This window comes from Nyctereutes procyonoides, unplaced genomic scaffold (genome assembly GCF_905146905.1).
Source record: "Nyctereutes procyonoides isolate TBG_1078 unplaced genomic scaffold, NYPRO_anot_genome, whole genome shotgun sequence".
NCBI classification, from domain to species: Eukaryota; Metazoa; Chordata; class Mammalia; order Carnivora; family Canidae; genus Nyctereutes; species Nyctereutes procyonoides.
The window spans coordinates 20,145,450-20,167,511 of NW_026575048.1; the positions used below are offsets into that span (position 1 = coordinate 20,145,450).

Consider the following 22,062-nt stretch of genomic DNA (forward strand, 5'->3'; position numbering starts at 1 on the left):
CAGGGAGAGAGGACTGCAGGAGGAACGGAGGTCAGGCTGGGACAGCAGGACTGGAAAGGAGGAAGGGCTATGTGTGACACATGCTAGAAGCAGGCTCACCAGGACTCTGACCAGGTGGATGTAAATAAGGGGTGAGGGGATTTCCAGATTGGGGCACCAGGTGAAAGGTCATTCCTTAGCTGGGATAGAAGGTGAGAAAGGAGCAAACGCAAGTGTAAGGGTTGAAATGGAAGGCCTGCGGATGCCGCTGGGGTGGTGGAAGCGCAGAGCTGGAAACTGAGGTCCAGAGCCAGGTGAATCATAAAAAAAAAAAAAAAAAAAGACCGAAAACCTTTTTGGGATCCCTGGGTGGCGCAGTGGTTTAGGAGCCTGCCTTTGGCCCAGGGCGCGATCCTGGAGATGCAGGATCGAGTCCCACATTGGGCTCCCGGTGCATGGAGCCTGCCTCTCCCTCTGCCTGTGTCTCTCTCTTTCTCTCTCTGTGTGACTATCATAAAAAAAAAAAAAAAAAAAAAAAAAAAAAAGACCAGAGCCAGGTGAGCCGGGGTGAGCTGGGGTGGCCAAGCGTGAGAAACTGAGGTAGACTCAGAGGCGGCTCAGAGGCGTCCTTCAGAGATTGGGTGACCACACGGCCCGGTCCTGGTTTACACCCGCTGTCCTGGGGTCTGGTTTATGCCTATTGTTCCACTCAGCACCTCCTTCACTCTCAGAAGAGTTCTCGTTCGGATGACAAATGATGTGGTCAGCCCACTCGAGACAGCTGCAGGGCAGGGGAAGCAGAGGGACGAAGTCAGGCTCCTTTCACCCACTTGCTTCCTTCGGCCTCCTCATCTTCCCCCTCTGCCCCTCCATGCCTGCATTTCCCCCTTGCTCTACCTTCTTCATCCCCACTCCCCACAGGCTGTCACATCGCCGCGTGGCTGAAGGAAAAGTGACCCAGGGCCAGCTGCTCAGCCTCGGGGCGGTGGACACAGGGAGGCCGCCTTGGCGGGGCTGGGGGCCACATAGGCCTGGGTGCGGAGTTAGCACAGCGTCCTGGTCCTCCTGCTGCCTTCCTGTTCTGTTACCTCGGAGCAGGGCACTTCTGCTCTTGGGGTGGCCCTTTCTACTGTCTGCTGAAGATGGAGACGGAACGAGTCATGTGAAACACCTCTTGGCACTGAGAAGTGGGGTTCACCTTACCTGGTGCCGCTTCTCATGGGGTTCCCATCCCCAGTGTGGGAGGTCAGTCACCTGGAAGAGAGGGTTTACGTGCATGTGAGGGGGTGTCTCCCGGGTTGGAAGGCTGAGGACTAGACTCCACGGAGCCCTCGGAGCCCTCGAGGACCAGCCTAGGGGCTTAGACCTACTTCCTGGCGGCCCCTGGCCCCTCCGCGGGCCTGCACCCGCCCCGATCACCTGCAGGAGGCGCCGCAGACCCGTGGAGCGGCCAAGGGAGGCCTCGGCCGGCGCCGGGCTGGAGCCTCCGCAGCTTCTGGGAAGGGCTTCGCTCCGGTTAGGAGCGGCCGAGCTGAGCCGAGGCGCTGGAAGGGGGCGAGGACAGCAGAAGGGGAGAGCAACGTAAGGGACTGAGCCAAGGGACAGGGGTTCTTCTGCGCCTGAGCGAGCGGACTCCAGCCCCGATGACCTGCCCGGACCTCAGCCTGCTCCTGAGGAGAACGCGAGCGGCAAGTGGGGAGCTCCCCGGCCCGCGAGACTCGTGAAAATCTAAAGTCAGAGGCGCTGGGAGCCCGGCAAGCGCTCTTGGGGGGGCTCAGGGGCGAGTACCGGGGAAGGCAGTAGGTTTTGAGGTCGAACCGGGATTCAGGGCCGAGCTGTCGCTTGAACTGTCTGAGCCTCAGTTTGCTCATCGGTAAAATGGGGTTAATGAGGCGGCCTCGCCGGGCTGAGTGGAGCTGCAGGGGATAAACGCCCCGGAAGCCGGGGCCGCAGCGGGAAGGGGGGCGGGACCCGGGCGGGGGCGAGGCGACTGCGGGCGGGCGGCCGGGGCACAGGGGGCGGGGGGCGCCGCGGGGCCGGGGGGCGGGGGGCCGGGCGCACCGGGCAGGGTCGGGAGCTGCGCCCCGCTCCGCCCCCGGAGAGGCTCCCGCGCGTCCTCCTCCGCGTCCCAGGCGCCGCCCGCCGCCGTCCTCGGTCGCGAGCTGTCACCTGGCCGCCCGGGGAGGGGCGGGCGCGCCCGGCGGCGCGGGCGCGGGGAGGCGGGACTTGGCGGCGGCGGGCGCGGGCGCGGGCCGGGGGTGGGGCGCGGGCGGGGCGGCGGGGCGGGCGCGGGGGCCGGCGCCCCGCGGGGAGGTCGGCCACGTGACGCCGCAGCCCCGGCCCGGCGGCCAGGCGGGGAGCGCCGCGGCGGCCCCAGGAGGCGGCGGCGGGCGCGGGAGCCCGGGCCGCGCGGGACTGGCCGTCGGGGCCCCGGGACGGCGGCCCCCGGGGGCGCCCATGCCATGGAGAAGCTGGCGGCCGGGCTGGCCGGCCTGCGCTGGAGCATGGGCGCCTTCCCGCTCGACCTCATCGTCAGCCGCTGCCGCCTGCCCACGCTCGCCTGCCTCGGGCCAGGTACCGGGGTGCGGGGGGGGCGGGGGGCGGGGGCTCCCGGGCAGGTCCGGGGGGCCGTGAGGACGCGGCCCCCGCCCCCGCACCGGCCCGGCACCGGCCCCGGCCCCGGCACCGGCCCGCGCGGCCCCCGGGGCCCCCGGCGGCGCCTTCCCCGGAGACCGGGACCGGGAGCCGCGGCCGCCGCCTCCTGGGCCCCGCGCGGGGCTCGGGCCCCGGGGCCGGGCGGGGGCAGCGCTCCGCGGGCCGCCAGAGCCGCGCCCGCCCCGTCCTTTGTCTCCCGCCTCTCACCTCGATCCTCCCGCGTCCCTCGGGGCTCGGACTCGGTGTCCCCACGGCCGCCGCCCCCGCCCCGCCCCGCCCCGCCTTCCCCTGGCGCCCGGGGGCGCAGCCTGCGGCCACCTCGGGGAGGGACCCGAGGGCTTGGCCCTCCCGCCGGCCCGGCCGCCCCCACGTCGTGCCCCACTTGCCCGGGCCCGGGGCGCTCTGCCGACGGGCTGTGCGTGGGGGCCCGCGACGGGGCCGCTTGGAGGAAGGGGCCGCTCGGCTGGAGGAGGGGCGGGATCCGGGGCCGGCAGCCAGGCCGGGGGTTTTGTGTGTGAGAAGAATAGGGGTTTGGCCCGCGTTGGCACACTCGCTTCCCTGAATGCTAATGGGGCCCGCGGCCGCGGCCGCAGCCCGCTCCTCTCCGTGGGGCCGCGGCCCCTCCTGCGACCAAAGCGGGCACCGGGAGCGCCAGGCTGCCCCGGGAGCGCCCTCCGAGGCCGGGCCCCCACGCACAGCCCCACGCACGGGAGCGCTCCCCGGGCCGGGCCGGGCCGGGCCGTCGACAGAGGTGCTTGGCCGCCCAGCGTCGTGCTCTCTGGGTCGTCGGCCTGTGACCCCGAGACGCTCAGTGTCAGCATCAAGGCTGCGTGTGCCTGCCTGCCTGCGAATGGGCTAGGCTGGCCCTAGGTCCTCCCTGGCCACTTCCCACACATCCCCCTCTGCACCCTCCTCCTGGGGGGCCTTTCCAGCTCCCCGGTCTGGGCAGGCCACTTTTTAGAGTCCCTTGACTCCTCTGGCACTCCTGACTTGAGGCTCCCGGCAGCACCCCTTGGAGTAGTTTCTTGTCTTAACGCTAGGCTGCAAGCTCCTTGGAAGAAGATCTCCTGCTTAACAAAGATAATGGGCTTACCAAACCACTGGATGAGCAAATAGGCAGCTGGTGTGGGGGCCTAGCTGTGACAGTGGTGGCTATGGCTGGGGTCACCATGAGTGTGAATGGGTGAACAAAAGTATGTCTCGAAGTCTTAAAAGCCCCCCTATGCCTGTCCATTTGGGAGAGGCCCCTCGGTGGGATGAGACTGAGCCGTGTCAGTGAGGCGACAAGCTCTTGTCTCTGGGCTAGGTGGCTGTGCTGGCTCAACTGTTGGGGACCGTGACCCATGGCTGTTGATGTGTGCCCTGCGTGGCTGTGGCCCGTGTCCCTGTGGAAAGGCAGGCTGGGCTTTGGAGAGCTCTAGAAAGAGCTGCAGAGTAGGAGAGCTGCTTCGGCTCTGGAGGGAGGGGAGGGGAGGGGAGGGGCTAGAGGCTGAGGAGGAAGGCTGGGGCACCCTCCAACACAGTAGGAGCCAGCCCCCCCACAAACCATGGACACATCCTCCCCATGTACTTCATGGAGCCCTCTGTCATCAGATTAACCACTTCCCATTGGGTAGGGTGGCAACAATTTAAAGTTGTGTCTGAGGGCTGGGAAGGAGGCGTCCCCCACCCCCTCCCTGCCCACCAGCTGCAGCCAGGAGACCGTTCCACCGGCCTCCTGGAAGCTGGGCCAGCCCCTCCTGCTCCCCTGGAAACCGTTGCTGGGATTGGAGCCTCCTGGGCCCAGGCCCCTCCCGACACCTCTGCCCCAATGCAGCTTCCCCCAGAACTAGGCCCTCCCCCCATCCAAGTCCTCCCCAGCCCCCAACCTCATCACTGTGCTCCGGAGACTGGGAGGGTGAAGGGCTGACAAAGGGGAGAGCCAAGAAACAGCTTCTCTGAGAGGGGATAGGGGGTATCTGAGACCTGCTTCCCTCTCTCTTGAGGTCCCCTGAATGTAGGAGCCCCTTGTGGCAGTGGGTGCAAAGGGGCTGCTGGGGAGAGAGGCAGGAATCTGCTCCTCCAGGCTGTTCTTCTGTCCTGAGTGATGTATGGCTCTAGGGGAGCCCTCGGCTGAGGCCCACAGCGGATAGCCCTGTCTCAGCCCTGTCTGGGCCCCAACCAAGGCCCTCCTTGCCTGGCTTAGGCACTGACTTGGGGGCCAGCTCTAGTGTCTGCTGCCCAGTAAGTCCTCGCCCGCCCCCAGCACGTTTGCTGCTCCCCTCTGGGAGTGCCTGGACATCCTCCACTCAATGGCAAAGGCGGCCTGTTTTCTCGGTTCACCTCTCTTTCCACTTCCGCTTGGATCCGAGCGCTCCCGGGGGCTGGAGGACAGGGCTGTTCATCTGCTGGGAGGTGCCCCCCCTTTCTCTGGCCCCCACGCAGCCCTGGGCCTGGGACAGCAGGTGGCCCAGGCCAGTGGTGAATGAAGGACTCTGACTGGGCTGTTTGCTGGGACCCTGGGAGATGGGGCATGACTCACAGCGCTGCAGCCACAGTGGCAGACCGCCTGTCCCTTGAGCATTGTTGACCTCGACAGGGATTGTGGGGAGCTGTCCCAGTCCGGGGCTTGGAGAAGAAGTCAGCCTCCCTACTCTCTCTGCCCCTCCTAATGTTCGCTTTACCTTTCCTTTTCCTTCGCCTCCCAGGGGAGTATGCCGAGGGTGTCAGTGAGAGAGACATCCTGCTCATTCACTCCTGCCGCCAGTGGACAACGGTGACAGCCCATACCCTGGAGGAGGGCCACTATGTCATCGGACCCAAGATTGACATCCCCCTGCAGTATCCAGGTGTGCCCAGCCAGGGACAGATGACACAGAGCTCCTGGGGAGTGTAGGCAGGAGGGTAGGGGGTGGCGCTTGGGAGCAGCTGTTGGTGACTGCCCTTGGAGCCAGGGATGAGCAGGGATGAGCGAGGGCCCACTGGCTGGCAGCGGGTGGTTAGGGTTAGGGCCCAGTGTTTTGTTTTTTTGTTTTTAAGATTTTTATTTATTTATTTATGAGAGACAGACAGAGAGAGAGAGAGAGAGAGAGAGAGGCAGAGACATAGGCAGAGGGAGAAGCAGGCTCCATGCAGGGAGCCCAACGTGGGACTCGATCCCGGGTCTCTAGGATCACGCCCCGGGCTGAAGGCTGTGCCAAACTGCTGATCCACTGCGGCTGCCTAAGGACCCAGTGGTTTTCATACTGTTCTGGGGAGTCCTGGGTTTCTTGTTGCAAACCTTTTGGTTCACATTTTATTTTAAAATAGATCTTAAACTAATGATTAAAAAAATACCAACACTTTCAAATTGATACGAATCAAACCTTAACTCCCCGTTAGAGACCTTGAGTGTGTACCATGAGCTGCCTCATTAAGCCTTTTTTGTACAGACCCTCAATGAAAATATGGCCAGAGTCTTCTCAGTAGTGTGCAACCCAGACTCCTCAGAAACACAGGTATGCTCAGGCTGATTTATAGCTGCATCAGTTGGCTGTAATCCTATTCTTCCCAATTTTTATGTTAAACTCATTGTTTTCATTGATTGACCTTATAAGGGAATGTTAAAATTTAGACTTTTAAATAAGATGATGCTAATGAATTTCTACTTTTATCTTTTATATATATATGATGTTGACATCCTATATCAGATTTTGTCTGCAGAAAGGATTCTGCTGGAAAGGGAAAGTCCAGCCGTTATATTTCACACATCGTAAAACAGATGGTTTATGAGGGAAGTGACTTGCCCAGGGTCATACGGCTAGTAAGCAGCGGAGCTCGGGCTAGAACCCAGGTCACCTGACTCCTGGGCCGGTGCTTGCTGGCACCACACCAGCAGTGCAAGTGTGTCATCACGTGGGTGGGCAGGGTAGGAATCTCGTGGCCCTATCCCAGCAATTCCCCCATGTGAGCCCAGGATTGCACGGTTCCTGTGTGTTAAACACATGGCTGTCTTCCAGACACTGAGCTGAGCATTTCATCATTTTATCCTCACAGCCACCCTGTGAAGTCTCATTAACTCCATCTAGCTCACAAACTGAGGCTCCAGGAGCTTCAGTAGCTTGCCTCCCACCCCCAGCCCTTCCTGGGTCTCTTCTGAAGAAGGAGGACAGAACTAAGATAAAGGCTTGTGCTCTCTACAACAACCCTGTGAAGTTGGTATCCCCGTAACCCTCACACCCCATTTAAAAACAGAAAACCCAAGTGTCTTTCTGACCTGGGGTTCCGCAGGGAGCCCTTGAGAAGGTTTGCTAGAAATTTCCCAGGCTGGGTATCTGGTGTTGGTCCCAGGTCCTCGTCTTGAGAGAAAGCAAAAATTGGAAAAAGTCCTCAGTGACAGAGTGTGACTTTACTGTCCTTCGTCAGTTTGTTATTGAGAATCTGGGAAACCAAGGCACAGAGCCTCCTAGGGAAGAGTAAGTGCAGGAGGCTTCTAGCCCTTCCCCTATGTCTTTTGGTGCCCCTGAGTGCATGCAGACCGTGCGGTCATGGGGTGACAGCTGGCCTGTAGGAGAGGCACATCCCCATCAGCATCTTTCCGGTGGGTGGTTCTGTGGGGGAGGGGACGCCAGGCCCCTTAGCGGGAGGGGCAGGGTGATGAGGAAGCTGAGAGCACAGCTCCAACCCCACGCCAGTTCCTCCTAATGAATTAATAATGGGATGGGCAGGGGCAGGGGCAGCGGCTGCTGACCGAGAGCCTCGGGGAAGGCGGGGGAGGGGAGTGTGCAGCGCAGCACCCCGAGAGGAGGGAGAGGAGAGTCGGCAAAACTTGGTTGCCCCGAGGCAGCCCCCGCCGCCCTGGGTGCGGGGCCAGGTGGTCTGGTCAGTGTTGGTCTGCACTCTGGGAGCTAAGCTGTACGCTTCCATTTCACAGATGGGAAAACTGAAGCCTCCAGACGTTAGTGTGCCTAAGGTCCCACAGCTGGTTGGGACCCGACTAGGTCTTTTGGCCCCCAAGTCTGTACATTTATCCACCATTCTTTTTTTTTAAGATTTTATTTATTCATGAGAGACACACAGAGAGAGAGAAGAGAGAGAGAGAGAGAGGACACAGGCAGAGGGAGAAGCAGGCTCCCTGCAAGGAGCTCGATGTGGGACTCCATCCCGGACCCTGGGATCACGCCCTGAGCCCGAGTCAGACGCTCAACCGCTGAGCCACCCAGGCGTCCCTTATCCACCATTCTTGAGGGAACGGGGGCCGGGGCGGGCGCTGGGAGGAGGGGGGAGAAGCAGGGCCGCGGGGCAGCGCTAATGTGCCCCTGGGCCAGGGAGGGCAGGGGCAGGCCGGGGTGGGTCCCTGGGCCCGCGGGCCCTGGAGGTCTCAGGACGGGGGAGGCAGGAGAGGAAGCTGCAGGGGGAGTGAAGGCTTCCCGGGGCTAGCGCCTCACTCCCGGGAGGGCTCCCTTCCTTCCTTCCTCCCGCCGCAGTGACCGGTGCTGGGCGGGGGCTGCGGCCGAGGCTGGTGCTGCTGCCATGGTTACATCGATCTGCCGGCCACATCCTCCCCCGGCTGCAGCCCCACTCGCTCCCGCTCTCCCCGCGCGGCTCCTGGGGGTCGGGGCTTGTGTGGCTGGGGGGGACGAGCCCAGGTGGGAGGAGGCGCCACCTGGGTCAGAAGGTGGCAGCTCTGCAAGTCCTCCTGCAGGACCCCCGGAGCCCTGCTCCCTGCCGGGCCCTGCCCCTGTATCCCCACCTGCATCCCCGCGGCCCTGGGGCCGGGGCACATCTTCCTACAAGGGGCTCCCCCCAGTGGTTAGGGCAGGACTCGCCTTCCACCTTTCTCCCGGGCACTGGCCCTTCCGTCTCTGCAGTCTCCCTGCTTTCCTGCTTCTGCTGATGGGCTCTGTCCTCGGCCCTCCTTTCTTCATGCCCAGCACTGGGGAGGGGTGGTGAGGGGTCCTCCGTTTGGGATGCTGGCTGGGTTTTGGGGAATCCAGGACCGCCCCCCTCCCAACACACACACTGTATACAAAATGGTGTTGGTGTCCATGCCAGGAGTACACTGTGGGCATTTTTCTGGGAAGGGGGTTCCCAGAAGAGGGTTGCTAATGAACTTGTAGGGTTGAGATCCTCTGCTCTTGCTGCCCTTCAGTTTGTTGTTGTTGTTGTTCTTCTTCTTCTGAGATTTTATTTATTTGAGAGAGAGTGCAAGAGCACAAGCAGGGAGCCCAACGCAGGGCTGGACCCCAGGACCCCAGGACCATGACCTGAGCCGAAGGCAGACACTTAGCCGACTGAGCCACACAGATGCCCCCAGTCTGTACCACTGACCAGGAGTCCTGAGGCCCTGCACCTGCATGCTCACCCCCTGGAGGGCCTCACTTGGTCTCCTCAGGACTGGCTCCTGCCCCCGTGTTACTTCCAGGTTCCCAGTTAGCAGTTCTGCCAAGGTCCATTTTTTTTTCCTTCTTTTTTCTTCCTTGTAGTTTCAAATTTTTATTTCAACTCCAGTTAACATAGTGTGCTATTAGTTTCAGGTGTAGAATGCAGTGATTCATCGCTTACTTCCCTGGTGCTCATCAGGCCAAGAGCCTGGATCCCCAGGCCTCATCTCCCCCCCCCCCCCCCCCCCCCCCGCCCCCTGCCCCCCTTCCCCTGGGAAACCTCAGTGTGTTGTCTTTTGTTAAGAGTCTGTGTTCCCAGCTCTGTTTCTGACCGTGCTGGTGACCCGCCCCCTGTCCTCCCCCTGCCTGCCCCTAATCTGCCACCCGGGCCTTCCTTCCTTGCACCTCTCACTCTGCTCCATTTCATTGTTCCCTCAGTCACTGTCCCAGCCCTGCAGCAGAACTGTCACTGGCTGACTGGCCGCTCCACTTTCTTTAGAGAGTTCAACATGGATCTTGGCATTTCCTTGCCCAAAACACTGTCATTGCTTTAATTTCTTTTTCTTTTTTTCTCTTCATTTATTTTGGGGGATGGAAGGAGGCTGTCAGGTGACCCTTTATTGAAATACTTTCCTTTTTGGTTCTTAGCTAGCCAGGCAATCCCCCCTGCATCATTGCTGATGCCTGGTGTCATGAAAGTGGCAGCCATCAACACTGCAGTCCACAGACTGGGCAGTCCAAGATCTCTTTAATGGTTCCAGAGAGTTCTCTAGCTAAAGATCCGTGCTGCTTTTATGGGGCAGTGTTGACAGTCTCCTCAAAAGTGACATGTCCACTGTGACCCTGGTTTTTCTGCTTCTGTCTTTTGGCGGTTCCGTGAGGGCTTTGATGATCAGAGCAGAGGCGGAAGGTACCATTTCAGTCTGGGCCTGTTAGTTCCGAAGGGTCAGTGTCCCTCTTCTCCCCAGACCCTTGCAGTCACTGCTGGCCTGGGCAGTGTCCTCCCTCAGCTTATTTGAGGGTCAATCTTGGGGACCCAGCAGATGTGGCACCAACTTCCCCAGGTATAAGACTTTGATCTTGTTGGGGTTGAATTTAGGCAGCATGGTGGAGGCAGCTGGTGGCAGGGACAACAGAAGGAAGCGGCCACGTTGGCTTCCTCTGAGCTGAAAGCCAAAGGCTCATTTCTTACTGAGTAGAGCCCTTCCGCCTTGGCCTGGCATTCAGAGCCTTTCATCCCCTGGATGCTGCTTCCCCTGCCTCAAGTCCAGGGCACGGGTACTCCCCCTTTCGGGCTGGCAGTCCGCACCAATTCTTCCATGTAGACTGTTCTGTGAAACTCTTATAATTCTAAAGATCCCCTCAGGAAGGTTTCCTGTAACTCCTTGGTCGTCTGGCTTTGTAGCCCCGGGTCTGTCGTAGCGACGGTCCCAGCCCACCGTCACCGGAGGCTCCCTGTTACACCCATTCCTCCAGGATTACCTAGGTTTGCACCCTCTGTTGGGTCTAGTCCAGCATCTGGCACCCACAGGGTCCTCCATAAATGTTTGTGGGATGAATAAATGCTTGGACCATGACTGTAGCAACCACCTGGAAGACTATGGAAGCTAAAAAGCCACCTTGTCTTCCCTTGGCCTGTTGGCCGCTCACCTAAGAGTCTCCTCTGTCTGTGGAAGGCCTGAGAAGAGGCCATCCATCCAGATGTGTGGGAGTTTCACAGCTGTCCTTGCTCTCATGTAGGTGGGCACATAAAACATGGGCAGCCAGTGAGGTGAGACAGTTTACAACAAGGGTGTCAGCTTCATGGATTAGCCTCCTCCTTGGAAAGTCCATATCCTTTGATGGCATCCGCCAAGCCAGCCCAAATAGTCCTAGAGTGTAGGCTCCGAAGGAGGGGATTTTGCTTGGCTCAGGTCAGAGGCCTCTGAGATGGTGGGGCTAGATGTTGGAACAGGGCAGGGTCTGGGAACAGAGTAGAGTCTGAGCAGCTCTCCTGGGGCCTCCCAGGCCTGGGGCCAAGCCCCTGTCTGCCCAATGCTCAGCAACCCACAGTTGATACACTGGATGCTAGATCCAGACAGGGCCCAAATCAGCTGCTCCTGCACCCTCCTCCTAGGTGAGGACCCAGAGCAGGGAAGGGACTCATTGAGGGTCACTGAAGGTCAGAGAAGGACTAGGACAAAAATAGGAGGCAGCATCTCCAGTACCACACTGATGCTTGGTTAGAGGCCAGTGGTGTGTGCAAGTGTTTGGCTGCCAGTTTGCATCTGGATTTCTCTGGGCAGGCAGCTGCTAACCTCCTCAGCTACCCACACGCTCTCCATGGGGTTCTAGATGCTGGGTCTGTGCTCACCTTCACCCTTGAGCCAGCTGGCCACCTTGAGCCACCTCCCGCTAGTGCAGACCTGCCTTTCTGCCCGCCTGCGTTCTGGAGGGGCTGGCTGAGCTGAGGATAGCAGAAGTAGGGAGTGGCAGGCAGGCCTGCCCTAGCAGCCTATGTTCCTCCTGTGTAGGGAAGTTCAAGCTCCTGGAGCAGGCCCGGGATGTGCGGGAGCCAGTGAGGTACTTCAGCAGCGTGGAGGAGGTGGCCAGCGTCTTCCCTGACCGCATCTTTGTGATGGAAGCCATCACCTTCAGTGTCAAGGTCAGTCCTTGCCACACCAGGCACGATGCCCCCACACTAGTTAGAAGGTCGCCCTTAGGCAGAAGGTGTCAGTGTTGGCTTCTGGCAGTTCCTGGATGGCATTTGGCATGATTGGGCCATATGGAAGGGTTAGTTGTAGGACCCTCTGGTCTGCAGAACTTTCTGGAAAGGTGGTGAAACAGGAGTTAAGTGTGTGTGGAGCATCATGCTTGATTTGGAGACCTTCAGGGCAGCCTGTCCTAGTGTCCACTGGTGTAAGGGTAGTGGCTTTGGCGGTGGGGGGTGGGGACACAGTACCAGCAGTCCCCCACTTGTGTACAGATAGCTCTTTACTGTTTACAGACCCTTATCCATCAATTCATTAGTCTTCACAGAAGCCTTGTTGAATGGATGGAGCATTTTTTAAAAAAAGATTTTATTTATTCATGAGAGAGAGAGAGAGAGAGAGAGGCAGAGACACAGGCAGAGGGAGAAGCAGGCTCCATGCTGGGAGCATGACGTGGCACTCGAACCCTGGTCTCCAGGATAATGCCCTGGGCTGAAGGGGCGCTAAACTGGTAGCCCCCCCCCCCCCCCCCCGCCCCGGGCTGCCCTGGATGGAGCATTATTGTGCCCGAATTGTAAAGATAACGATAATATAAGTTGTCATTTACTGGATGTTTTCCAAGTCGATCGCTGTACACAGAGCAATTCTTCCAGTAGGAGTTATCACGTGAGGCAAGTAGGACCCAGAGGTAGCTCATTCAAGGTTGCACAGCTGCCCTGTGGCCTCTCCAGGAGGGGAAGGTGGGCCTCCTGGTGGGATGTGAGCCCAGGAAGGGCGTCTTTCCCTGGGGCTCCGGCTCAGGCCTCGCCTCGCTTCTGGGCTGCGCAGGTGGTGTCGGGCGAGTTCAGCGAGGACAGCGAGGTGTACAACTTCACGCTGCACGCGGGCGACGAGCTCACACTCATGGGCCAGGCGGAGATCCTGTGCGCCAAGACCACCAAGGAGCGCTCGCGCTTCACCACGCTGCTGCGCAAGCTGGGCCGGGCGGGGGCGCTGGCCGGGGTGGGCGGCGGCGGCGGCGGCGGCGGCGGCGGCGGCGGCGGCGGGGGCCCCGGGGGCGCGGGGGCCGCGGGCGGGGGCGGCGGCGGCGGCGCCAGCGCCAGGCCCATCAAAGGCAAGATGCCCTGCCTCATCTGCATGAACCACCGCACCAACGAGAGCCTGAGCCTGCCCTTCCAGTGCCAGGGCCGCTTCAGCACGCGCAGCCCGCTCGAGCTGCAGATGCAGGAGGGCGAGCACACGGTGCGCGCCATCATCGAGCGCGTGCGGCTCCCGGTGAACGTGCTGGTGCCCAGCCGGCCGCCGCGCAACCCCTACGACCTGCACCCGGTGCGGGAGGGCCACTGCTACAAGCTGGTCAGCATCATCTCCAAGACCGTGGTGCTGGGGCTGGCGCTGCGCCGCGAGGGCCCGGCGCCGCTGCACTTCCTGCTGCTCACCGACACGCCGCGCTTCGCGCTGCCGCAGGGCCTGCTGGCGGGGGACCCGCGCGTGGAGCGCCTGGTGCGCGACAGCGCCTCCTACTGCCGCGAGCGCTTCGACCCCGACGAGTACTCCACGGCCGTGCGCGAGGCGCCCGCGGAGCTGGCCGACGACTGCGCCAGCCCGCGCCGCGCGCGCCTCTGCCTGCCCGCGCCCCCGCGCGCCCCCGCGCCCCCGCGCGCCCCCGGCCCGCCCGCCGACGGCGACCAGGAGTACGTGAGCCCCGACTGGGCCAGCGCCGCCGAGTCCGCCGCGCCGCCCGCCGAGATCCCCTACGAGGAGCTGTGGACGCACCGGGCGGCCGAGGGCCTCGCCGAGGGCCGGGCCCGGCCGCCTCCCGGGCCCGATCTCATCTCCTTCGGGGCCGCCGGGCCGCCCCGCCTGGAGCCCGAGGCGCCGCCGCCTCCGGTGCCTCCCAAGTCCGAGGCGGTGAGTGGCCGCGGCGTCGGCGCGAGGGGGACCGGCGGGAGCGAGCTGGGGACTCCCCTGCAGGGGGGGCGCCGGGCGGGCGGCCAGACGCAGGTTCTGCCGGGCCCCAGCCTCCAGCCCCAGCCTCCAGCCCCAGCCTCCAGCCCCGGACCGGACCGGGACCGGGACCGGGACCGGGACGGGAGGGGAAGGACTCAGGGCCTTATTGTCCTAAGGAATACTAGAGACCGTGGCGCTGGGCGTTCTGGAGACAGCGGTGCTAGTAGGTCCCTAGCTTGAGAGGATTTGGGATGAGCCCTAAGGATCCACGGAACGGGGGTCCTGTCAGTTGTCCGGTGGAAAGAAGGTCCCATGGTGGATTAAGTTTAGAAAGACGCAGCAGGCGATTCCGAGCCCACCCCCTCCTCACTTTGGAGCCATAGAACTTTGGTTTTTTAAAGGCTCTGAGAAGTCCTGCGCCAAGGAACCCTAGTTGTGCCTAAGGCAGAATTTTCCAACCATACTCGTCCACGGAAAATAGCTATTAACATCCCAGGGAGTCCACTAGGAGTATTTGGTTTATAAAGAAAGAACCCAGATGGTAGAGACTTGTCCTTCCCTTTCTCCCTGTCACACCACTGTCTTTTCCTCGAGGAGGGACTACTAGGTCGACTTATCTGTTTCCATCCACTTCTGTATTCTCGTTCTTACAGTCATGGTGGATTTCCAAGGCCCTAGGAGGTGGTGTGCGTGTCGTGGGCCCTCTTGGAGGGAAACAGGCTGCAGAGGCTGGGGGGTGGGGGCGCGGTGAGTAGTTGGAGGTAAGGCAGAGGCAGCCTCGTGGCAGTGTCAGTCCCTCCTGGTCCGGCTGCTTGGGACAAGGAAGATAAGGAGCGTCCACTGCTCGGGGCAGCGCGTGGAGCTGTGGCCCTCTGCTTGCAGGTGAAGGAGGAGTGTCGCCTGCTCAATGCACCCCCTGTGCCTCCCCGGGGTGGCAATGGCGGCGGCCGGCTCTCGGGCAGCCCCCCGGTGCCCCCACGCTTCCCCAAGCTGCAGCCCATCCACTCACCTAGCTCCAGCCTCTCCTACTACTCCTCTGGCCTCCAGGATGGGTGAGCCCCTTCCTTCTCTTGGTGCTGGGCCTTCCTGGGGGGGGGGTGCATGGAGGAGGGGAGGGGGGCCCGCACCGAGGGAGAGGAAGAGTCCAGGCCTGCCGGCCAGAGCCTGTGGGTCCCTGAGCGCTTCAGAGCAGTCCCCGAGCGGGCGGGCGCCCGTGTGCCGAGATCACAGCGGTGCTCTCTGGCCCCGCAGAGCTGTGCGCTGCGTCCTGTGTGTGAGCCCGGGGCGCCTCCCTCTGCGCTGCCTCACCCTTCCCTGTGTGTGCCTCTCTGCCCCACACAGGGCAGGTTCTCGCAGTGCCAGTGGCTCCCCGTCGCCGGACGCCTACTCCCTCTATTGCTACCCATGCACCTGGGGAGACTGCAAGGCGGGCGAGGCCTCTAGCCGCCCGCCCCCGGGACCCCTGCCGTCGACCACGCAGCCCAGCCAGGCCACCCGGGCCCTTGCAGAGCCCCTGGGCAGTCGAGCTGTCTCCCTCCTGGGGGCTGATCCCCCGGTGAAGGCGTACCACAGCTGCCCGCCTCTGTTCAAGCCCACTCACCCCCAGAAACGCTTTGCTCCGTTCGGGGCCCTCAACCCCTTTTCGGGGCCTGCCTACCCCTCAGGCCCTTCTGCGGCCTCCTCTTCTGGGCCCACAACCAGCTCGGGGCCCCTGGCTACCTCCAGCCCTGCTTTCTCTCCAGGCCCAGGCTCACCAGGCCAGGCCTATTCGGTGGCCCCCACCTCCTCCTCCTCCTCCTCTGAGTGGCAGGAGCCCACCCTGGAGCCCTTTGACCCCTTTGAGCTGGGCCAGGGCAGTTCTCCAGAGCCTGAGCTGCTGCGCTGTCAGGAGCCCAGAGCTGGGGGGGCACCCTGCCTTTCTCCACTTGGACCCCCCAAGGCCTTTGAACCGGAAGGTTTGGTGCTGCGGCAGGTCCCTACCCCGCTGTCACCAGTGGCCCTGCAGGGGCCCGAGGCCAGTGGGGCACGGCTCCTTCTGGCCCAAGGGCACCTGGAGGGGCCTCCTGCCAGTTCCCGGGAGGGGGCCGCAGGCTGGGGAGGCCGGGATGCCTCCTCCTGGCAGCCCCCTGCTGACCTGTCTGCGCTCTCTCTGGAAGAAGTCTCTCGAAGTCTCCGTTTCATTGGGCTCTCAGAGGATGTGGTGAGCTTCTTTGCCCGAGAACGCATTGATGGCAGCATCTTTGTGCAACTCAGTGAGGATATCCTGGCAGATGACTTCCACCTCACCAAGCTGCAGGTCAAGAAGATCATGCAGTTCATCAAAGGCTGGCGGCCCAAGATCTGACGTTCCCAGCTTGTAGCTGCACAACTGGAATCCTTGCATGGAGGCCCTGGGGGTTAGCCACGGTCTGCGGGGGGACAGCACTGCCAGAGCAGGTCCTGCCTGCGAGGAGAATCTATGCCAGACTGAGGCAGCTAGGCAGCCCCTCAGAAGTGAATCCAGGGGAGACACGCTTGGAAATGGGGACATCTGGCCTTTGTGCAGAGTAAGTGGGGAGGGGGTTGGAGGCAGCAGTGCACGCCTGGGCCTGGGGACACATTGCTGCAGTTCCCATGGTAGGGAGGGGCAAAAACTGGCCTTCATGGTGACCTGACATCCTTCCATGTCTTGATGTGGAGCTTCAGACATCTTGCACTTCTCGAGCTTGTAGGTTCAGGTTAGTGACAAGAGAAGAAGATGTCCCATAATCGAAGCACAGATCTCCTAAGAGCCCTCTCTCTCCTCTGGGTTCCTTGGGCCTTTGGCCTAAGTCGCCCGAATCTGGGTGCCTTTTCCATTATCTCTGGGATGCCCTTCCCTTCCCCTTAGGGCCCTGGCCCCGAGTACAGGTGTATCCAGTACAGGTCTGTGCCATTGCTCCTCTGAGGCTCCAGCTCTGTGCGCTGGTTCACGGGTGAGGACTCTGGGAGAGCACAGCTCTGCTGTTGACCTGCTCATCTAGTTAAGGGAGGCAGACGCTCCCCTGACGTCTCTAGTGCCCAGGCTTCTGCCTTCTGTCCTGCCGGGTTGGGTCCCATCTGAGAAGCTTCTCAGTGGAAGAGCAGGTACATTGAGGTCAGCTGCTCCTGGGTTCTAGAGGCAAGTGGCCTTCTGCCCATCTCCTGCCCCCTTCGTTTGACTCTGGCAAACACAGGGTGTATCTCTCCGGTTTTCTGTCGCTGGCACGGGACGGGTGGGAAAGAGAAAGCATAGTGGTTTGGGGAAACTGGCTTTCTCCCCGCTCCTGGAGCTCAGGCCTCCCGCACGTGTTCCTGTGCCTCGCAGTGGGTGTCTGTGGCCTGGACCTTGGGCGTGGCGATCTGCTTGTGCCCAGAGCAGGCTGGCCGTTGTGTACAACCACCCATCCCCCTGTGCTCTCCGGGTTTCACTGCCCCAGAACCACACTAACTCTCCCCATGCCACTAGCGTCAGGCCCCACACGGACCAGCCTTCTCTGCTGCCTTATCTAGCCTACCTAGATATTTATTTCCTCCGTTTTTCTCTTAAGAGTAGTGAAGCCATGCTGGTGCTCATGCCCTGAGCAGATGCCTCCGCTCCAGGGGAAGGGAGTCAGGAAGTAGAGCACACAAACTGTGATCCTGAAGCATTGGGTTTCCTTGCCGATCACTCTGTGAATCCTCAAGGACTCGTGAAATAAATGCTAGAGCACTGAACAGCAGTGCGGGTGAAATTCTGGGTGTCAATGCTCTCTTCCTCTGGAGGGTCCCGAGAACTGACAGGCACAATGTGTAGGCCTCTGGGTACAAGAGGACTTTGGGATGGGGTGTGCATGTGGCCCACTCCTGGGTTCCCTTCCGAAAGCCCCTCCTCAGCCCCTATCCTACAAGAACCTTCCAGCTCCCACCAGTGTCTCAACGTAATTCCTACTTTCTAGTGCTGCTGAGCGGAAAGCTCTGTGTTACCAGCCAGGGCCCACGTTTACGTTCTTGCACTGGCCAAATGCCTGCCTGAGGCTCTCCCAGACCCCCCCATTTAGAAGCCTGTTAATGGCTCTGGTGAGAGGATCCATTCTCTACTTTCTACTGGTCATCTGAAAATCCCAATGCACAGATGACTTGGTTTTAGCCTGGCTTTGCAGCAACCATGAGTAGTTAGTAGAGCCAGAGCTAAGCTCCCTTCCCCCTGGGACCAGGGGGTATTTGAAGTACTAGCAACTTGGAGCAGAGGCAGGAGCAATGGGTCACATCCGAGTTCAGAGCACAGCACAGTCACACTTCCGATTCTGCACACATGCAGTGTGGGCCCTTCTGCCAGAACATGAGAGGAGGGACTCTCCAGCCCAGAGGGCATTGGGAGGGCAGAGAGGAGGCTCTCGCAGTTTGGTGGCACTGGTGGGTTGGCTCATTGTTCCCTCGAACTGCTTGTTGCGTGGTTTCTGATGACCCATTCATCCTTCCATGATCTGGGGCAGCCAAGATGCACAGGATATAATGACCAGGAAGATACTCTCTCCTGTGCTTCACTCCAATGTTAACATCCTGAGAACATGTGCATGAGTCCCACCACAAAAAGAACTGGGTACCATTGTACTATGAGGCATTAGTTTGGGGAAAGGCGGCTTTAGTAACCTGGCCTCCAAGCGTGTGGGACCTCACCTGCTCTGGTCAGTCAGGCCTCTCTGGAAGGGCAAGCAGAAGCCCACTAGGGCGTGTAAATATGGCCAGGTTTCGGAGGCTTTAGCTCTTTATGCTCTCAAGGTGAAATCTAGGACTGTCCCAACACACCCACACCCCAAAAGCATTGGGCTTTATTCCAGCTCCTTGAAGGGGGGAGGGGGTTAAACCAGAAGGGCACAGACCGAAGAAAAAGGAGCAGGCGGGCAGAGAGGCTGACAATTGTTTGGTTTTTATTGTTATATATTTGGCTGGGTGCAGAACTGCCCTGTCACCACTGGCCCTAGAGGAGCAGGCAGCAAGATGGTTCTGGAGATACTGCCAATTTGGGTGTCAGGACTTACGGGTTCATGAGCAGGAAGTGGTTCCTCCTTCTAATGAAGTGCAAACTAATTCACAGCCAGACTTCAGCAGAAGGGAGCAACTGTCATAGCTGAAGGCACTTTAATCAGGGTGCACACCCAATGCCAGAGTTTGTTTCCTTCTGGTTACTCTGATAAATCTAGACGCCACATGCCACTCTGCTGGAGAACCAGCACCACGGGCAGCTGGGTTAGTGTGCTAGTCTAGCGAGCAGGGTGAGGGCCTGCTCACTGATAGAACTTGTTAGCACTGTTCGCGTGGTCAATGAGCAGCTGACATGGGGTGAACTGTTTTCCATAGGCAGCCTCAAACTTCCTGAGCCGGTCCACTATCTTCTGAGCACCATACAGATCCACAAAGCGGAAGGGCCCTAAATGGAAAAATAGGACTTTGTTGAAGGAGACAACAAAAAGAGCTCTAGGATAAAACGAGTTACACCTTCCCAACCTGTAAGACCAACCTCCAAGACATGGGGGAAAGCCAAGCCCAAACACCGCTCCAATGTCTCCCTCTGTGGGTGTGGCCAAGATCCCTTCCTGCAGGCACATGATGGCCTCATTCACAAATCTTGTCACCAGGCGGTACTGGATGTCTTCATCCGAGGAGCTGTGAGTGCAGAAAATGAACGTTGGTGCTGCTGGAGCTCAAGGGCCGGCCGGTACAGAAGTTCCAGTGGTGTAGAGAAGAAGCCACCTGGAGGCCAGCCTCACTCCTGGAAAAGATGGCTGAGAGCCACTTGCCCTAATTAACCTGAAACTGGTACCTAGAACAGGGTTGGGCAGAGTGGAGAGACTCTTGACACCATCAACTGTCAATTACAAATGATAGGGTTGGGGCGGGGGGATCAAGGGACCTAGGATAATCGTCTTTTTGTTGCTCTCCACACCTTCAGAGGGAAGGCTGGAGCAGTGGTCTTTCTAAGGCTCAGCTACTATCCTTACCCTGACTCGTGGCAGAAACCGAGATAGCATGGGAGAGGGCAAAAGTATTCTGGTCAGGTAAGGTGATTATCACAGAGAAGATGGAAGAGGGCTGAAGAGAAACCTATTCCCACGCTATTAGCTACTAAAGTTCACTCACACGCCATACTTAGGGGGCACCTTCAGACTTGCCAAAATACCATCCATGTCAGAATTCACATTCTTAGTCTTCACACCCTCCTGGTAGATGTAAAAGCCTTTCCCAGACTTGCGACCTAAAAGGAAAGGGAGAATTACCAAATCTCAGAGCCCAGACCTGCGAATTTTCTTCTCTGCTAGTCTGCTGTAATGCTCTAGTCTCTCAACCATATTTCTGAATTTGTCTATCTAGCTAACCCTAGACATTTAGTATTTGTCAAAACTTAGTGTTTGTCAGCAGAGTTGGCAAAGAAGGAAAAAAGATCTTGTGTTTCTTGGAGCTTGGGAATCCATGTATGTGGATGGGAACGGGCACGTGGGTGAGCTTTAATGTCCAGATATGCAATACCAGGACCTAGTCTATGCCCTGGTCCTGGTGTGGATTTTGCTGCTACTTTGCCAAGAAAGAAAGCCACCTCTGGTGGCCCTCAATCGTATTTTGTTTAGAGGTATTACTTTTTCCACACAGGTGGCCAGGGAGTATGGTAAAGCCCGGGTACAGAGCTCGCTCCTGCAGGATCACAGGTGTACTCTAGGACTGGGGCCAAATGAAAATGCCTGCCTTGCAGACCTTGGTCAATTCCTCAGGCCAGAGTTCTGCCTTTGGTCTGTAAGCTATAGGCCCAGCCTAAGAGGTGGTCATGAAACCATTTTAAAAAAATCCCCATAATAGTGGGCTCTGGTTTTAGGAAAAACTCCCCCAGGGCCTTCTGTAACTGTGTGTCTCAGGAAACTTTGTTCTCATGGTGTTAGTTATGTTTCTCTGAGGCTACTCACCCAGGAAGCCCCTGGACACCATCTCCTTCAGCAGTTCTATGTTTCCACCTTCAAACCGTTCCCCAAAGGCTTTGCCCAGATCTTCTGATACATGTTTTGCTACATCCACACCAACTTCATCGACCAGTGTGGCAGCACCCACAGGAAAGCCAAAGCTTGTGGTAAGGGAATCCAGCTTCTTAGGCTCAACTCCTTCCTGAATGGGATGGAAGTAGGGACCTTAGTAGGGTGGGGGGTGGGGGGGCACACATTCCAGACCCTCCTACGAGGGCTCCCATGCTGATGATCAGAAACAGAACCAGTCCAACACTCACTTTTCTCCTGGGTGCCACCTAGCCAGGCCCAGACTTGGGGCTGTTTCACTCAGGGAAAGCAAAGGAGGGAAAGTCTGAGCCTTCCCTAACCTAAGGCACTTAAAGGAATGAACAAATTCATTTAGAATGAACACTTTATTCGTTTCCTTGTTTGCAATTCTGACTCTCAGTAGTAATGAGATTCCATGGCAGACAAGCCTAAATTTCCCATAAGTGAGAGAGGAGACAGCACCACAGAGCAGTGTTGCGGATCCCCTGGAGCCTGTGTCTGATAAGTGCCCAGCGAGGAGGTGCCACCCGTGGGGTGTGTGTGCAGCAGAAGCTGCTCCAGCAACAATCAGACCAAGTGGGCTTGTCTGTTCTGGATGGCTCCTGCCTCTAGGGGGATGCAGCTAAAGAAGCAGAGCTAAAATTCTGCCCACTGGAGGGCAGCAAAGCCCATGATTTTCTACCACTATGTGGAAGGATTGGGTACAAAAGGGCTCCCTCAGAGAAGAGCCAGGACTTAGTGTATTAGAAGGGAGCCCATTCCTCATCTTGACAGTACCAGTCAGAGGACTGGTTTAAGGAGTGGAAGATGTCTCCAACGTTCCAAAAGCAGTACCAACCTGGAGGATTCTGAGGACTTCAGACATCATGGGTGCAAGGCACCTAGTGGTATAGAAGCCAGGTCCATCCTGCCAAGGGAGATAATGTGGAAGAATCTGAAAGCAGGCTCTCTTCCCCACATGTCATTTCAAAATTCACGGTGGTTTATCTTCCCAAACAGAACTGTTACAACTACAATGCACGGGAAGCCACAGCCAGGGCAGCGTGGCTGGGAGAACCTGCGATGTCCCAGACCCTGACTTAGCAGTACAGTCCATACCACTGTCCACACCGTAGACAACTAAGGGAAAAATCATACCAAAAGGTTGTTTGGTATGATTCTGAGGCAAACATAGGCAAAACAAGCCTGGAGGTACAAGGAATCTTAACAGAACTTTCCCCACATCTGTCACTCTGTTGTTACACAGCTCCTTACTTTCACCACAATGATGACCTTCCCCTGCTTGAGCCCAACAGCTACCGCTGAAGCAGTGGTGTCCTTAGACGTTTTATCTGTTGTAATAATCTCCAGCAGCTGCATCTTGTCCACAGGAGAGAAGTAGTGCATGCCAATCACCTGCCAAGGGGAGTGAGTACAAAGCCAACAGATGTA

At 59.1% G+C, this 22,062-nt stretch overlaps 2 protein-coding genes across 3 annotated transcripts in view; one reads left to right on the top strand and one right to left on the bottom strand.

The window, feature by feature from the left end:
* The first annotated feature begins 1,483 nt into the window (after positions 1–1,483).
* On the top strand, positions 1,484–17,340 carry GAREM2 (GRB2 associated regulator of MAPK1 subtype 2). 2 transcript variants are annotated; one of them, XM_055327709.1, is made up of 6 exons: positions 1,484–1,671; positions 5,322–5,462; positions 11,489–11,619; positions 12,494–13,576; positions 14,498–14,667; positions 14,957–17,340. In XM_055327709.1, exons 1-6 carry the CDS (start codon positions 1,623–1,625, stop codon positions 15,957–15,959), a joined length of 2,577 nt encoding a protein of 858 aa, XP_055183684.1. In that variant the 5' UTR covers positions 1,484–1,622; the 3' UTR covers positions 15,960–17,340. The 2 variants fall into 2 exon arrangements, with proteins under 2 accessions (XP_055183684.1, XP_055183683.1); XM_055327708.1 differs by lacking the exon at positions 1,484–1,671 and adding an exon at positions 2,351–2,553.
* Positions 17,341–18,500: 1,160 nt separating this feature from the next.
* Positions 18,501–22,062, bottom strand: part of HADHA (hydroxyacyl-CoA dehydrogenase trifunctional multienzyme complex subunit alpha) — a 45,335-nt gene continuing 41,773 nt past the window's right edge. The window contains exons 15-20 of the mRNA XM_055327110.1: positions 21,886–22,026; positions 21,470–21,538; positions 20,548–20,743; positions 19,733–19,847; positions 19,113–19,258; positions 18,501–19,022 (exon numbers count right to left, since the gene is read on the bottom strand). Coding sequence (XP_055183085.1) covers positions 18,880–19,022; positions 19,113–19,258; positions 19,733–19,847; positions 20,548–20,743; positions 21,470–21,538; positions 21,886–22,026 — 810 coding nt within the window. The 3' untranslated portion in view covers positions 18,501–18,879. The remainder of the gene's footprint in view (positions 19,023–19,112; positions 19,259–19,732; positions 19,848–20,547; positions 20,744–21,469; positions 21,539–21,885; positions 22,027–22,062) is intronic.

Bases quoted from the DNA above. Each gene is read 5' to 3' on its own strand.
- GAREM2 (XM_055327708.1), top strand. From the start codon at position 2,442: ATGGAGAAGCTGGCGGCCGGGCTGGCCGGCCTGCGCTGGAGCATGGGC. The intron at 2,554-5,321 runs GTACCGGGGTGC...TTCGCCTCCCAG, and splicing joins GCTCGCCTGCCTCGGGCCAG to GGGAGTATGCCGAGGGTGTC. The intron at 11,620-12,493 runs GTCAGTCCTTGC...TGGGCTGCGCAG, and splicing joins CCATCACCTTCAGTGTCAAG to GTGGTGTCGGGCGAGTTCAG.